At 42.9% G+C, this 18,154-nt stretch overlaps 1 protein-coding gene across 1 annotated transcript in view; it reads right to left on the bottom strand.

Annotated features, from left to right (window-relative positions):
- Positions 1-2,478: 2,478 nt before the first annotated feature.
- Positions 2,479-18,154, bottom strand: part of ptgfrnb (prostaglandin F2 receptor inhibitor b) — a 45,620-nt gene continuing 29,944 nt past the window's right edge. Inside the window, exons 12-15 of the mRNA XM_069711845.1 lie at positions 6,202-6,388; positions 5,853-5,971; positions 5,660-5,710; positions 2,479-5,491 (exon numbers count right to left, since the gene is read on the bottom strand). Of these exons, the coding sequence (XP_069567946.1) occupies positions 5,379-5,491; positions 5,660-5,710; positions 5,853-5,971; positions 6,202-6,388 (470 nt within the window). The 3' untranslated portion in view covers positions 2,479-5,378. The remainder of the gene's footprint in view (positions 5,492-5,659; positions 5,711-5,852; positions 5,972-6,201; positions 6,389-18,154) is intronic.

An 18,154-nucleotide genomic window follows, 5' to 3' on the forward strand; every position in this document is an offset into this window, starting at 1 on the left:
CACAATAATCCGAGGCAAGGCTTAACAGCTGAGGGGTCTTAACTCATATAAATACTTTAATATTATCTTTAAGACTCAACCGGAGCTCCACATAACTGGAAACTACCGTGGAGCATTGTGGGTAAAGTCTGAACCAGTCACAGCCAGGATTGAAGGTGCAGTAGCCCCCGTAGAGTGCAGAAGAAAAGTGTGTTGGCGAGAGGAGGCAGAGCGTCTGTTTTACCTCTCCATGTGTCCTCAGCGAGATCTCGCCCTCGGGCCGACCGCTCCTGCAATCAGCTCTCGCAGCCTCATCACCGAGTGCTGAAGAGACGTGCTCTGGGTGGTTTTGGGTAGAAATCATCACGTAGTATTATTGTACAGCAGGCGCATCCCGGCAAGTAAGACTTGAGTTTGTTGTCAGAGCTGACCTGCGTGCTGAGAAGTAGGAGGAGGAAGAAAAGAAAAGGAAAAAATGGGCAGTGAACCAACCTGCAAGATTTGAAGAGCTTCACCGGTTGGGTTGTTCTTCCTCTTTGAAGTTTAAGAAACATACTGCCAACTCTGGTTTCCTGGAAAACAGGAGCAGACTTTGACAAGAATTCTCAGGAAATCCTGGGATTTCAATTCAATTTGAGGCTAAGTGAATTTCAAAAAGATTATTTTAGGCCTGGAGACTCATTAGGGTTGAAGGCTTGAAGCTATGAGGAGGTTCCCCCAACCACTATTACCATGTACTGCCACTGTTAGCTTTCCATCACCTCAAGCAGCCTATGATGAACACACATCAAACCTAATAGCCCATAAATATATTCTATGTAGAAAAAGAAAGAAGAAAGTTACAGGTTTTGGAGGGACCATACGTTGATCTGACTGTTATACATTTATGAAAGTGTGACGTTACTGTACCGTACTATAATTTTGGGGGACTGTGGCACACCTCATTACCAATTGCTCCTCAATTTCTGCCATCTCAAGACATTTTTTTTAGCACTGACACAGCAAGAAACCACAAATCCTGGTTACGTCGGGCTGCACTGTAAAAATCTGAATTACAATTAGTTTAATAAGTTGATCTGCTTCGACGCGGCCGATGAAAAAGTGTGCTTAAGTGGAAGAGAAGCGCTCACAGACAGCAGACTGTGTGGAGCTGCTGTAGACATCAGCGTTGATTACAATGAAGATGCGAAAACGTGTCGCCCGTGGTAGACTCCTGGGAGAACAGGCTGCTTACTTCCACGCGTGTGCTGCTAAATCTTTCTGTCTGAATTTTTTGTTATGTGGAGCAACCCTCAAGCTGTGACATGTTCGAGTCGGAGCCAGGGGTAACACCATGAAATGTGCCATCTCCAAAACAGCAGGAGCGGCGAACGGGAACCAAATAAAAAACATCCAGCGTCGTTTTCTCCCCCTATTTATATGTTTTTTTTTTATCACACATCACCGAGTCAATTAAGGAAGACAATGATTTAAGTTGTGACAAGGCCACATTACCAAATGATCCATGAGCAGCAGGAACACGCACGTATAAGCAAAGGAAAATGGGTCAAATGGACCCTGAGAGAGAACAAGTGTATGTTAGAAAAGCCACAGACAGCTCGAGAGCCAATCAACACTGGATCTTTCCCCTCTCTCATCTCCACATGAGGTGGAGATGAGAGAGGGAGAGAATGAGTGGTGGAGAAAGAGGGAAAAAAAATTAAAACGGAGAGAAGTGGATGGAGAGCCCGTTGTTAAAGAGGTGTAGAAATCAAAACCCAGGAGAGAGACTGAGGTCCCAACTCATCTGCATTTCTAATCAAGAGCGAAAGAGGGAATCGGTGTGATGAGGGGAAGTGAGAGGGATGGAGAGAAAAATACAGAGAAATGGAGCAAACAGCACCGAGACAAAGTGAAGAAGAGATTGGTGACTAATAGAAAAGCGATAAACCCATAAATCCCATTAGACTAACAAGACGAAGGCGACATAGAAAGACACGGAGGGAAGAGTTATAGCCGCGGTCCAATGTTGAATTATAAAACATTTATTCCACTAGAAGTTTTTGAAGTTGTCTTCTTTTTTTTTCTCCGCATGTGTTTGGGAGCGCAGAAAAAGCTGATTGATGGCTTGCCCAGAGACGGAGAAGAAAACCAAATTGGCCCACATTTGTCACAAGCCTCCGAGAGGGAAATCTGATCGCGACCGCGATTGGATCCTCTGGAAAAACCCAGCCGCCACGTTTAAAACGGGAAGAGGGCGAACCAGCCAGGGCGACTTTCAGAATTAGATAACGACTGACTTATTGAATATGTTAAGAGAACAGCTCAGCATTTTGGGAAAGATGATTATTTGCTCTCCGTTAGAGAATAAGAGGAAAGGATTGATGTCGATTTCACGTCTGTACTTTCGGGTTGGGAAACGAGTTTTAAAAAGTTGAAAACATTTTCAATCCTGAAAGTCATCATCATCTCCAAAAATAAAAATAAAAAAGGGGACAAAAAGCCAAATGTCAAAATGAATACATCTTACAAATCTATTTATTTAAAAAAAAACAAAAAAAACATCATGAGTCATCATACTAATTTCAATAAAATTACAAAGTAAAAAGACACTGGGGGAACCTTGCAGTGACATGTTCAGTGGTGTGTATCAATGCTACTTGTGTGTGTGTGGTTCACTGCTCTGAGCATTCGGCACAGAGCTATCATTCGCTTATATGCACAAGTATTGAGTAAGTGTGTGTGTGTGTGTGTGTGTGTGTGTGTGTGTGTGTGTGTGTGTGTGTGTGTGTGTGTGTGTGTGTGTATTAGTGGTAGTGGTAAAACCTATTCTGAATACTGCAACAGCACAATCACAGAGAGGCACACACCTGCGGAGTTTTTTTTTTCTGTAATAAAAGTCACCATCAATCAAGCCAAAACACCAATCGTCTGATCAATATTTCTCCTATTTCAGTAGTTAGAGGAGGAACAATGCGTTGATATGGAATCCGCTTGGTAACCAACGTCACATTTCTTGGTTTTTCTTTTGAATTCAGGCCAAATTCTTGGTTTAAAAGTGAATAACCTGACCAGGCTGAATAAGAAGCCGATTGTTTTCCACCCAGTTGAAGGTTGCAGGGTCAGACCCAGACTGTAGCAGCAGAGTATGGGAGCAGGGAGTGTTTTAGCTGTGATTGAGGGTGATAAATGTTCAGCTCTCTGTGAGCTGTGACCCGACTACAGCCTGATATTGCTCATAAAGTTCTGAGAGTTGCTTAAAATTCCCTTTAAAACACATCAAACAAAGCCCCGTTCGAGCCCCGTCAGCTCGAGAGGAAACGCGGCCCGTCACAAACCTAACAGGTCCGATGGATCCTGCGGGCTTTGGGCAGACAGTTTGTGTGTGTTGTTGGTGGAGCTGCGAGCGTGCGTTCGCACGGCAGTCACCACAAGTTCATTCATTTGCTATAAAAACACCAGAGGCTGCACAGATGTTAGCAGACACAAGTTGGGTGCAGCTGACTTTCTCCATCAGCTGGTTATTGCAGAAATATTTAGTTTAAACTGCGAAGTGCAAGGTAAACTTAGCCGTTTTCTACAACTTCTCTCAAAGAGAGAGGAGACAAGACGTCTCAGATTAATTAGGGAAAGGATGCCTTCACTGTTGGGGGTTGAAATTTCTGAAACCACTTTAAGTAGTCAGTAAACAGTTGAATATTTTGGGAAGTGTTCTCTGGAGATAAGGTGTGGGATGGAGTCTAGCTTAGCACAAAGACTGAAAACAAGGGGGGGGGGGGGGCTGCTTAGCTAAAAGTGACAGAATATGCCTGCCAACAATTTCAAAAGAGTCTCATTTATGTTGGTTATGTAAAATGGGTGCAAATGCAAATGAGGAGAGATTGTTATAAGAGCCAAGAAATGGCTCAATAGTCCCAATCCTCGCACCGGGGAGGTTGGATGGACTGATGGCTTCGGCACAAACAAGTTCCTTTAAAGCTAAATGTTTCACTTCTGAATGGGCACGGCGAGGATTCCCCCGTTTCTACTGTTGTGCTAAGCTAAACCAGGCGGAGCACATTCCCCAAATTGTTGAACTATTTTTTTTTTTTTTTAGAAATCGAAGCTAAAACGCGCAGAATTTTCCTCAAAACTTTGCAGCCGCATGAACGGCAGTTTCAAAAGTTTCTTGCATCACCCTGTTAAAAACAGAGTCGTGCCGTTCAAAGCGTGAACACACGCGAGACGACATTAGCAAACTGACAGCTGGCTTTTCAAATCTGGATGTAGGAGGCTTTGATGTCATCAAAATGTAACCCTGGAAACGACTTGTGTTGCCCACGAATGACATCATACTGTCATTATAAAACAGTACATGCAACTCTTTGTCTCGCACGGCACTCACACACAGTGTACGAAACACACACGAGACTCGGGCAAAAATAACAGCTGGATACATTTCTGGATATTTATAAAAGAAGAGTGCTTGTTTCACCATTTTTAGCGGCTGTTCAAGTGTTGATCTGGCAAAATGAACCGAGCACACCTCCGGCAGTTCAAATATATTGGCACCACGTACAGTATATCTCACACACAAACACACAAACTGCATATCTCCTTGTAAAGCTTAAAAATGTCTCTTATTTTAAAATCTCTGCAATTTCCAAAAAACTAGAGTTGAGAATAAAAGTAAATATCGTCCTTTTATTAAGGTAGTAATACTCTGGGGTGGTAGTGCAAGACCTCTCGTGTGGGAAGCACGTGGAGCACTTTTGTTTTTCGACTTCTGCGCCGCCGCAGAGAGAAGGCTCGGGCTCTGCACACAGAGTACCGACTGCAGATGTTGACGTGTTGAGGTGTCATTAATCCTGTGCAGACACGGTGTCCAATAAGAAAAATGAAATGCCACTCCCGTCGCACAAACAAGTGCTTCCTCGAAGATGACGACTTAGCAGGGTTTGCAGAACCACCACGAGAAGCACAGAGCGGTTGTACTTCACAGCCTCGGCATCAGAAGAAAGAAAGAAAAAAAAAGCATGTCGTCCGGCCCGAGCGCTTCATTTGTTATCCCCAGTGGTTACAGAGGCAGCAGATTTGTTTATTCCCAGTTGGCAGTGAAGTTTCTCGTCGTGCTGCGGAACAAACGTATCTGCATAAAATGTCTCTACGAGCGCCACGGATTTTCTTCATCGAAACAGAAGTCTGAAAGGCAGAGTTTAAAAAGCCCCCTGCTCCTCCACTGCAGAGTTGAAAAATCCTGAGCACCATTTTACGAAGCACCACGACGGGTCCTTTTTCCACGTCCAGAGTCGTATTTAGTCCCACCGCCCGTCGCCCGGAAACAACTGCGTGTCCCAGAAATCGTCTATGGGCGTGTGTCTGTTGTGTGTGTGGTGCTTCCTGTGCTCGCTGCAGTGTGTGGGTGCGGGGGAAAGTGTTTGTCAGTCCATCTCCAGGTCCATGAGTTTGTTGCGTGAGCGCGGGGTGTGCGTGGTGTTGCGGCAGCAGCACTGGGCGCAAATGAGCCCCAGGACCAGAGAGAAGAGGCCCACACCTGCAAACAAATGGAGAAGACGCCGCTATTATACACTACACACCTAGTACTGACCTTCCTATACTACTGAAATGATTCCTCATGCTGTCACAACTACTGGCAGCCACTTTTCTTCTACGTGTAGTGTTATTATTGAACTTTACTGTCATTGAAGCACGGTTACGTTACCCAGTGAGGCCGATGCACCATATAAGAGAGGTAACTTCAGGGAGTCCCACACTGGAGAAGGAGAGAGAACGAGTGGATTAATTATGACAAAATAATCTTGTTATTTACAGGAACTTTCAATTTAAATACATGCATGTTCAAATGATCCCAGATCTAACGTGCTATCTAATGATCTTCTACACACTCTCCTCACCTGCAAACTTAACAGTGAGGAAGATATGTCCCGACATCAGCTCTCCGGCTTGAGTCCAGGCTCCCGTTGAGGCCGACAGGTACCAGGGCGTGGCGATGCAGTGATACTCTCCGCTGTCACTGGAAACCGCACACACACACACACACACACACACACACACACACACACACACACACACACACACACACACACACACACACACACACACACACACACACACACACACAGTCACACACACACAGTCACACACACACACACACAGTCACACACTGCAGCTCAGATTCTGGTGTAACGATGATCGTGTGCAAAGTTTCCAGCCAGCGGTGATCAGGCCGAAAGAAACACTCACCTGTCCTGAGTGCCAAAAATGTTCAAGAAGTAGGTGTGTGTGTCTTTGCGCTCTATTGAAATGTCGCTGGATGAGTTGCGGTCGATTTTCCTCACGATGCCGAAGCGGTCGACGGAGGCCACCTGAATCGTCGTCTGTCCGCCGCGCAGCCTGGTGAAAAACCAGCTCACCTCGTACGCCAGGTCATCTGAGAGACACACAGACAGAGAGACAAAGATAAGTTGGACTGTTCTTAAAAATCTTGGTGATTATTTACCAAGTTCAAAATTGACAAACCACTTCAAAAGACACACAAAGTGCCTTTTATCTACATTTACACTAAACTTTATAAACTACAAAGGCTGTTTAAAAGACGATCAAAATAAACCTAAAAGACACGATATATCTGGCAGAGCGGCATTAAAAGATATATTTACGGACGTATTTCAAACCTGCGAGAGATCAAGTGTAAACCAAAGGGCCCGTTGTGCAGAACAAAGCAGTTTTATTTGACAGACCAGGTGGAAAATGTGTTAATTTATTAATTTACACCTTCACTGAGGAGTCAGTGTTTTTGAGGAATTAGCCCTTTTCAAGATTTTGTTGAATCTTTAAGTCACTAGCATTGCAGTTAAACTACCATGTGCATGTCGAACATTTACAGAGAACCGCATTTTGGGAAAGTGAGGAGGAGGAGGGTGTTTTTGGTGGTCCAACGCAGCCCTAACTTCACACAGATAACAAACGGAACAAAAGAAGAAACCCAGAAAACATGAACGAATCCATTATCACCACATTAAAACGGCTGCTGTTCCTTTTCCCACAGTCACAGGGAAGATAAAACAAGACGAGGAGATGGACACGCGTCATAAAAAGGATGATAGCGATGACAAAAGAAATAAAACGGGGACAGGAGTTTGAGAGAATTCGTGATAATAGATGCAATCTATGGAGAAAAAAGAGGGGGGCGAGCGAGCTAATTATTTCCAAGAGGAAGACATAGAGAGAGAGAGAGAGAGAGAGAGACGAAGAGCGGTAGAGATAGACAGAAGCACAAACTAGTCATTAGTCTGTCAGGGAGAGAGGGACTATTAGCACTGTACCTCCCACACACACAAACACACACATACACACACACACACAAACACACAATAAAAACCGCATGCAGCCTTCGTCATCCTGTCATTTAGGAGACAAATAGAATGTACAGATGAAAAATAAAAGGAACATTTGCAAACGACAATGCGGAGAAAAAAAAAAAAAAGACGAATGATGATGAAGAACAATTACGAAAAAATAAATAAATAAATAAATAAATAAAAATAAAAAACAGAGTGAGAGATGCAGAAAATGAGGAGGAGAGAATGGGTGCAGCGAATATAATGAAGAGGAAGACAGAGGAGAGGAGAAGAGTGTACTCACCCAGAGCAGAGTAATGAATCACATCTCAATTTCTCTCTCCCCTCTCTTGCCTAATGGTTGTAATATTCAAGTGCTACATCATTAAAAATCAGCAGCAGCAGCAGCAGGAACAGCAGTGGTGCTAATAACACTGGCCCGGGTTTCAGTCGAATGTCCCCTGGACTTCATATTGATCGTCGCTCCAGAACTTTGTCTGTCTGCCCCTCCGTGTGATGTGAGAGCAAAGCATATTCCTATTGCGGCCGGAGGTTTTCTCAGGTGACAAACAACATGTCCTTTTATCCAAAAGCTGTCTCAGAAACCATCTTGGTTTTGCACCAAAAATGTACAGAAGTCATGCACAGACAATTTTAAGCTTTTGCTAAAGTTATAAAAGACATCCATGCTCCCTGAAATAAATCCACCCTTCTCTGTTAGCCACACTGCACTTGCAGATTTCATTGATAATTGATAATCATTTAAATTAAATGAAAAACACACAAAAATGACACCCTGATTTTGAAAAGCCCACCAAGTTTGATCGGCGGACGACTTAATGCTCTAGTTGAAGCTACGATTCCTCCGTCTCGGCCGAGAGTCTCAATCCGTCGCTGCCCGTTAGTGGAGAAGAGGACGCGCCGGACACCGGGACGTAATTTTGGCGAATCAACTGGACTACTTCTCATTTAGTGGAGAAGAGCAGTCAGTCCTTTCTGATGCAGATACTGTGATTTAGGCCGAGACGTTCGGTTGATTCTTATCTGTATTGTTGCAAAGGATTACGCTTAAAATTTCACCAGTGATTTATTTCACTTAGTTGCATATTAAATAACATCATGTATTAGCCTGTTAGCTCTGTTAAAACTGGGCTTAAGATACAGTCGGAAATAATTAGAAGACTTCTGGCTTTCAAAGTAAAGACAGAAAGTCATTATGATGCCAGTTTTTAGTTTTAGTTTATTCATAAAGACAGAAAACAAAGAACTAAAATACTTCGAGTGCTCATGTAAACAACGAGTCATAAAAAGCCTCCCTTCACGTTGTTAAATCGGACTAAATTGACGATGATAATGGTGGTGATGAAGATGCACTTTGACAGCATAGAGAGGCGGTGTGGTTTTTTTTTTGCACAAAGACAAGTAGCCAAGCGCTCATCCAACTAGAGATGAGGAAACAGGAGGTGACACTAAGAGAGGGGATGACCGGGTCAACTGACCACACACACACACACACACACACACACACACACACACACACACACACACACACACACACACACACACACACACACACACACACACACACACACACACACACACTATCCTCCCTCCAGACTGACCAGACTCCGCTGAAGAAAAAAGATCTGACACCGGTCGAGGACCGAGTTTTCCATTAACATCGTCAAGAAAGTCCACGTTTCCTCACAGCAACAGAAAGACTCTAAACGTGACACTGCAGAGGAACCGGGGTTTTCAAAGTACTCCAGTGTATCTTACCGGATAACATCTAAATAAGGTACACAACAACACACGCCCAGTCAATAATTTGATTAAGTTCACCATAGTGACAAAGAGAAGATGTCATTTTGAGTTGCGATGGCACACAGTGACACCTCCAGACGGCATCTTCACTCCTGATGGAAGGACTTAATCATTTTGATCGACCAGCGCTGACACCACATTACAGGTGAAAATAAGTGCGTCAAGCTGTCAACACATGATGTCCACATGAGGGTCCCCTCAAAGTAAGGCTGGACGGCACTGAGGCGTTCTCATGCACAGGCGCGGTGAAACGGTTATTAGTCAGAGCTCCCAGCAGCACTCGCTGAACTGAAAGAAAAACAGGCGAGATGAAGGACGGGAAACAAAAGGACGTGGACTCAAAGTGACCCGATGATGGAGTTACGTCCTCAGCGCACACCTGGTTTACCTCAGTGAAATCACAAAAATTCAAAAGAAAACACGTCGTGAAGTGAATTAGCCGTCCGCCAGAGCGTGTGGCGCTGAAAACAAATCAAGGCCATGAAATATTATGGGAAATAAATTGACCAGAAACCAAAGTGGCAATTTTCTCATCGGTTGTTAATCAAGCAAAAGTTATTTAAATAACAAAGTGGTCTGTATGTTGCAGACTTTGGAAGAGGACAGTGATAATTTACAACTTTTTCATCACTAATATTCACATTTTCAACATATCCCTGAAAAGAAGCAAAACTGGCCAAAAATAGTTTTTTTTTTGCAATAAATAATTATATGCACATGAGTTCATGTGTTTTTTCTAACTGTGTTACTAAATCTCATCTACTTTGGTGACTAAAATATCATCATAAGTCTTTGAACTGATGGTTAAACTACAAAAACTCCACTTTAAAAAGAGAAATTCCACCCGACGTGGCTTTCATTTGTTGGATAAGTTCGCAAAACACTTTTGAATATATTTACATGAACACAGATGTTTTCTGGCGACGAGATTTAAACCCATTACATAATGGCTGAGGCGATACTCTTGTATAATAATCACATCATTTAAAAACGGTCTGTGACAGTGAAAGATGCATTTCTCTGACGTCTTGATAACACCAGGTTAGTGTCTGACATTGCCGTTAGTGATCAAAGACTCATTTTGCATAATTCCACAGGACTGACGCGTGAACTCTGGCTGCTCGTTCCAGCGACGACACCAATATTCGAGGAGCGGAGCTATAATTAGAAATCCTCTGCTTTCGCACAGTTAGCCTCCATCGTTTCACTTTCTTTGTTCTTGACGGCGGAGTGGACGCAGAACCGACGGGAAGGAGGGAAGGGATTTGAATTACTTAGTGATTGAGGAGATTATTTTGTTTATTACACAGCCGTAAATCAACAGAAAGAGGCAAGTCAAATATGTGAGCACGTCTCAAGATGTCTTTGGAGAGCACGTAGTATCACCAGAGACGCCCCCACCCTCTCCTCATGGGAGGTGCTAGAAGAGTATCTGATCCCCCACCAGCAGGCTGACGCACAGCTTCTTGCCCACAGCTGTTCCTCTGCTGAGTGTCGACTCTCGCTGTCATCCCATACAGACCTTTTCTCCCCCCTATATATGAACTCGTGAACTCCCAACAGTCACTTGATAAGCTATAAACTGTGTTTACACTGCCTTACAGCTATCCTGTACGCTGCACACGCAGCGAGCGAGCAGAAAGAAAAAAAAAATAGAAAAGTATGAATATTTTCTTTGCTTTTAACAGGGAAAATATGCTTTAAGGGAGACCGAAGAGACGGCGAAGGAAGAGCGATCACGGGGAAAGCTGTGTGTTTTTAAAGGCAGACCTCCCTTTGGTAGATGAATGTGGGATAATCTGGTCACAATATGTAATAACTGGTCCACAATATCAACCTGAAAAGAGTGCAATCAGCTTGAAGGAGAGGCTTGTTGGATCCTCAAATAGCATTTGAACCCCTCGCCTTTTTTTTTTTTAAATTTTCATTCTTCCATCACGTTTCATGTGTGCAGCAGAAAAAAAATGGCTTTGAGGAGAGGTGGTCGTGAAGTGTGAGCAGCTGTCTCGGTTTGTAACGGTTGCATGGAGACGGCAGGTTTCTTGTGTCACATACTTAAAAATGTGCATATTTCAGATATACAAAACTACTACTAATTTAAAAAAAAAAAAAAAAAATGGTGTTGAAAAAATTCTGTCAAAGTCTGGATTAAAATTTGAAAATATGGTACCAAAGCCCAACTTCAGTTTTGGCGGTGAAGCAGCTTCATTAAGCAGGAAGCGGCGTCCGCTCCGGTGATGGGATGGCAGAAGAGGAACTACAGTGCAGCCCGAACAGAATATCTGGCTCCTGTCTGAGCTAATAAAACAGAAATGGCTGTCAGTGGAAATGAAGACAGTCTGATTGGATTTCTCTAGATTAATCCCTTGAGGAGAGTCCATGGCATAAAAAAAACTGCCTGAATCACACACACACACACACACACACACACACACACACACACACACACACACACACACACACACACACACACACACACACACACACACACACACACACACACACACACACACACACAAAAGACTTGACAATTACCACCAGTGCTTCTAATGAAACCGTGTGTGTTCTCTGCTCCATAAAGCAGGACAGCACTGGTAGAGTGGAATACTAAACACTATAAAAACACCATTTAGCTTCAGAGAAACAAAGCCGCTGGGAAGCGAAGTTTCCCTCGTTACTCGCTGCATGCTTAATAAGATCGCCAGTAAATGAAGGCAAATTTGACTCCATATTTGGCATATTTTACATGCAGCAGCCTTTTAAACAAACCGCTGTACTACTACGGGTTTCAGAAGACCTGTACTCTTAGATTTGCTTGTATGATGACATTTTCCCAGAAACTGTAACTTTCAAAGCGTTTCCCTTCAAATGTTATCATTAGCAGGGTGTAAAAGCTACCGAGGAGAATTTCATCATTCTCTTTGTTCCACTTTGCCATGAATCTATGTGGTTGTGCTGGTAAATACGCAAACGGAGTCAATTATATCTTCAAAGATCACAAGTAGGTTATTTAAAAGACCAGATAACAGACAACAGCCAAGTAAGTTTAGTTTAGAGTTTAGTTAACAAGGAGCAAACAAAACTTCCTGATCTGTTTTTGTTTTGCATTTGATCCATTTTTCATACATTTATTTAGACTATTTGCTCCTAAAACAGCTTTGTCATTCATCTCAAAAGGGAACGGGTTGGTATGAAAACCCACCTTGCAGCAGTACTTTTATGACAGGCAGAGGATGAAGTGATTGTTACCAGGAGAAATTGTCAGAGTTGTAAATGCAGATCCTTGTTTGTGTGTTTTTTTTTAATCCAACCACCTGTTGAATCAGTGTTACCTGCATTGTTGGTCTCATTAGGGGAGCTAAATATTATCTGTGAACGCGTGTTTTGGCAAAAACTGAATATCATTTTTATCAACGAGTGACTTCCCCTTGTTCCTAAAAGCAGTAACAGCTTCTTTTCTCCTCAACATGAATAAAATGGTGAGTTCAGGTGAATTTTCCCACAAGAATTGGCACTGACATGATAAATGTATTGATGATTAAAATGAGACATCAGACCCTGGCAGCTTAGGTCAAAGAAATTCTGCCACTCGTGTATTGAAAACTATTTTGTCTTGTTGTCCCAGTCGTGATGTTTCATCTGGATCATTTCTGTTAAAAAAAAAAACCCGCAGCAACTCCAGTCTGATGACACCGAAATCTGCTGTTTCTAAAGACTCCTGCATCTCTGCTCCTCTTCAACTGGAAGAGCTAATGGAGTGAAAATGATGACGCCGTTCTGCCGCTTATCTGTCCAATGTTTTCAATTTGTGTTTTACTGCGCCCTCTACTTTCCTCTTACACTCAGTTTCCTCTTTATACCCTTTTTCTTCTTCTTCTATCTTTCCCTTTAAGTTTGGTCGGCAACCGTTTGCTCTACTTTTCCACTACAGTAAACACATCCAGAGTGAGACAACCTTTGAAGTTTCCAGTCAAGGCTCTTCTTTGGTTTCTGCTGAACACCTGAAAGAAGATGTAGTTTTGACTCTTATTTTATTTTTTTGCAGTCATCTGCAGGCCACTGAATATTAAAAAAACGTTTGTTTTTTTTGACAACAAATGAATAAGTGACGGCGGAATGACTTCAATGAACCTCAATGTCTTCTCAGGTGTCCACGTCCTGTTGAAACTTTGAAATGAGATGAACCACTGACAGGATGCGGTTTTTTTGTTTTTTTTTCTGACTGAAATATGGAAGTAAATTTCAGCTTTTTTTTTTTTATTACTTCAGTTTCATTAGAATCAAAGTTAGATTCATTCATGTGTCATTTCCCAAATAGTATAAAAGCTTAAAGCGCCAATGTGAGCTTAGATTTCTACACAAAACATGTCAAAAGTGCACTTTTGTATATCCAGTGTGTATGTATAAAGAATATAATTATATTGAATTTTTTTCCTTCCTACTGCTCCAGCATCAGTGGGTCTCTAATTTAGTGTGTAGCTGGTTGTTGAACAGTTTGTATGCAGGACAGGTAGAGCGACCGACATCATCGACCTGTCCTGCAGCTTGCGAGTTTCATGACCAGAATATGAGCAGCTTCTTTCTCCAACTGGAGTCGTGTCCTCTGTGCTGCACAGACAGATGGACATAACAGCCAACCTGGCCGTCCTCACACTCTGCCACTACCGCAGAAAATAATGAGCCCAGAATTTAACCAATAACCTGTTACTAAGCTGAACTGACAGCTCTCGAATGAACTCTGGTTGTTATTTTTTTTATTTTTTATTATTTGCAGCTGTCATTGGCTCACCAGAAACAGTTAATGGATCATTTAGCCTTCCCGTCATCCGCTCTCACCACCTCATCACCGTCCATCCCTCTCCGCTCAACAACTCGCCCCATTCTTCCTCTCGCCCACTTTGCCCTGAATCCACCGCTTCCCTCTCGTTCTCTTTAGGAAAACTTTGCATGGTGTTCTCGAGCCACTCTTCCTCCATTTACTGCCTCCTCTATTCACTCTCGCTCACTTTAACAATCTGTTTAGCTTCCTCCACTTTTCCCCCCTTTATTCACTCCCACCTTTTCTCCTCTCTCTCCAGCTCGCCATCTATTCTTCCTCTACCTCGTTCTGTCTCCCCAGTCGGCTAACGGAGCGTGAGATTGGCTAATTAACGGCTGCCTGTCGGCCCTGCAAAGACAGCTGGGTTATTTGGTGAGAGTGAAGAGGAGGGAGGAGAGACTGAAGAGGAAATGAGGAGAGGAAGAGCCAAAAGAGGAGAGGAACGTGCATCGTGATATCTATCAGGCAGCGCTGTTTTAAAATACGATTTAGGGTTTCAGGTGTTAATCACTTATTCTTATGTGCATTTAAAAAAAAGTTGGCTGGACTGCTCCTGCTATTATTATCATCTCTTAAAGCTTAGAGCTGAAATAAAATATTTTTCTGGCCCCTTTCAGCAAAACAAATCAGACACAGAAAGACTATTTATGTAGTTGGAGTTTGTGTCTAGTGCTGCTGCTGCTCAGTTTCTATACCATGTAATGTTGGTTCTTCACATATATATATTCTTTCAAGCAGTTTTTAATCATCAGCTTCCACTTTTTCATCTCGAAGTAGGAGTGTAACTCTGGTATTGTGACATAAATGAACTTAAATTAAAAAACCTAACCTAAATGAAAAATGCTACCATTTCTGTAGTTCGTGATCCTCTAAAAACTGTTTTTCCTGCAGTAATTGTCTGAAAACCTGAGAAACTGCAGAGATTTTTGGCAGACGAACGGGGGCCTCAGCGCTCTGCCAACTTTGGTTCAATACCGGGCAGCGAGATCCCACAACTAACCAGCAATTCTCACCAAAATCACTCGTTCCCTCTTTTGGAAAAATACCTGCAATGTACAATGAGATTTTTCCAGAGTATTCTCCGCGCGAAACAAATCTGATTTATGCCAAGTTTACATCACAGTAAATAATAGCAGATCTGGGTGTTTTAAATGTATCACATTGAGGTCATTGGTTAAAAGTTAAGACCCTATCACAAAATGCTTCAATAAATCAAGATAAAACTCCTGTCGTACATTCGTATTATTCGCCTCTTTTCATTGTCTTCTTCTGAAGCTAAAAGGAGATAGCATGAAGAACAAAGCCTTATTTTTTCCCAAGAGGAACCGACTGGTATGCTGTTATTTTAACAAAAGAATTTCAGAGTGGAAAAAGAACAAGCTTGTGAAACTGTCACAGTTTCAGTGGCAGTGCTTCAAAACACAGAGAAAAATACCTCTAATGGTGATGTCATCTCTTCAGCACTGATTTCAAGTGTGCAGCGTCTGACAAGCACACACTTCCATAACTGCAATAACATGCCAGTCATTCCAGAGGTAATGAAGGCTGCCTGTCCGCTTGCAGGGGCACGTTGAGATAAAGCACAACACCGAGTCGAGAAGATAGGGACTCAAAAGACACACTATCATTCTTCTGTGTTTAACTGTAAACGAGCCATGACTGTGCAAAAAACTCCATTTAACATTTCAGGAGTCACTAGGACCATAAATATGTGCCCAAATTTCACAGCTGCACAGCCTTGACTCGTTGGCCAACAACTCCCCCCCCCCCTGGTCTGCTATAGGGTCAAAACCTGGCAGCAATTAGCAATTACAAACCTTACAGACCGCATCACAGCATTATACTGACTCTGGGTAGTCTCTGCCAACACACAACTGAGAGTTCAATAGACTCTCTAATACAAGGCTGAATCAGCACCACAGTAAAAATGATCCCTGACTGACGAAGCCGTGAGAAATAATGAGAATATTTTGTGTGTGAGTGTGTTTCACCAGGCCCATCGTAAAAACAAGCTCGAACACCGGAGACGGTTTCAGACATCTGTCAGGAATGTACTGCGCACGCACACGCACACACACACACACACACACAAAATTGCTGTTGCACAATCTTTTGAGTCAGTTCCTGAAGTTCCCTTCCCACCTTATGTCAGAACAAAGACCTACAAAGGTGAGGTCGTAATTTATTAACAAATCATTTGCATTGGAACAAACACACGTTTGTGCAAAGTATGGCAGCTGATGATACTCATCTGGAAAAAAAAACTTTAACGACCTGCAACCTGAACACGAAGGAACAAAGGTGCTACTTTACAGTCCAATATGCTGTCACACCCAACAGAAAGCTGTGTGCGTACATGCGTGTGAGGAAGTGACGGTCTGTCGTCCATGCCGTGCCAACGTAGCCGCCGCACCTTTGTTGATACATGTCACTCGATACCGGTTTGCTATTCGGTCCATTATCTAACGTTTAACCAGCGTGTCACGGCCACTTTCTTGGCCCTCAAGTCCCGCCACCTGTCTCCTGCTGTCATTTAGTCAATAAATGTCAACGGTTTTATGGAAGGAAATGGTCTGGTGGTAGCACAGCTTACTAATGGTACTTACATATAGTAATGTCTATCATAGTGAGTGAGGATATATATTATTCCTCAGCGCCACAGAGATCCACTGTTGCCTAAAAACAGATTATTAAGCCACTTGTTGCACTGGATAACATATTCCTTCATTAAATGAACACGTATGTCATTAATCAAAATTATTTTACAACATCCTCCCTTCATAAATAATTACTACAGACCTAAATATGTAAATAGTCCACGACAGATTTACTCCAGTTTGACTAAAACCTTCCGAGCCCAGCTCTTTTATAAAAACCACCGAGCCGGTGTGAAAAACGAGTGAACAAATGAAACCCTGTCAGGTGTTGAATAAAACAGATTTAAATGTTACTGCTGAGCGAAGTGTCGCCCAGAAGACCTTCATTCACATCCAAAGTGGAACCAGATGTTCTGCCGAGAGCACGCCGCCTGATCATTGAGCTCGTGATGCTCATCTTCACCTCCAGCTCACAACAACGTCATCACAAGCACCTCGGTGTGTTCTTACTGTGTTACCGTTTCATGAGGGAACCACTCACCGGAACAAACGGCAGACGAATGATTTGTCATTAGCTCTTGGCCAGTTAGTTAGTTTACCTTGAAACCCGACACACACCCACAGCATGACGCAACATGAGTCACAGTGACTGCAGAGGAAACGGCTTAATGACGCACCTAAAATGGGGGAACCTACCTAAACTTTGTTCCTCTAGCAGTATAATCATGCTGTCCGCTTTATGCAAAGGTTTCGGTTTAGCAAACTTTCAATTATATTCTGAATGTTAAATCTAAAAGGTAACCTCGTCCAAGAACACTTTGCAATCATAAAAACAACACACAGCAAGAAAACAAAAAACACATTAAAAAACAACTCTAGCCAAAGGCAGCACGACTACCCGCGTGATTTATCAACTTATGCCGGTATCATACTTTCTGCATGTATGTGGGAACAGCTGCATAACTTCAACTGACTTGTCTGACCTGCGGCTCCCCTACAAAACGACTTGTTTTAAAATAAAAGCACAGAGAAATGCTTAAAAATCTTAAATATGCATTTGGTGGCTTAACACGATATACTCAAGTTTAAGCTGCATGTCCCAGCAGTTTAAAGGGTTAATGGCAAATAATAATAATAACAACAACAACAACAATAACAAAGTATATTTATGCATCCCACAACATGTCTTTCCTCCCTCTTCCCTTCCCACAGCGAACACTTCCCTATCAGCTGCGATGGTGCAGCTGTCTGAGCGCAAACTCCACAACCACCAACCCGGCGCTCCCTGCAGCGCTCCCCCGCTGCGAGGGAACATTTGTGTTTATGCATGGGCATACATTACGTGCGTACATGCAGACATGCACTCCTGCGAAGACACAGGTGCAAAGGAACATGTTTGCACGAAGACGACGGGGAAATGGTATTTCCGCTGTGCTTATGTTTGCGAAAAAAAAAAAAAAAAGATTTCCAAACAACCAAACACGAGCGCAGAGTGAGGAGGTCTGTGATGTGCTTCATTAGCTCCATGTGAGGGTATAACATAGAGAACACATGTTGGAATGAAGGAGGCGAGGGGACGAACAAGGAGAGAGAAATAGCGGCAGATGGGCAGAGGG

This window comes from Brachyistius frenatus, unplaced genomic scaffold, assembly GCF_029030835.1.
Source record: "Brachyistius frenatus isolate BFR_SWC_R1_liver_20210118 unplaced genomic scaffold, ASM2903083v1 Contig_103, whole genome shotgun sequence".
In the NCBI taxonomy this organism is placed as follows: Eukaryota; Metazoa; Chordata; class Actinopteri; family Embiotocidae; genus Brachyistius; species Brachyistius frenatus.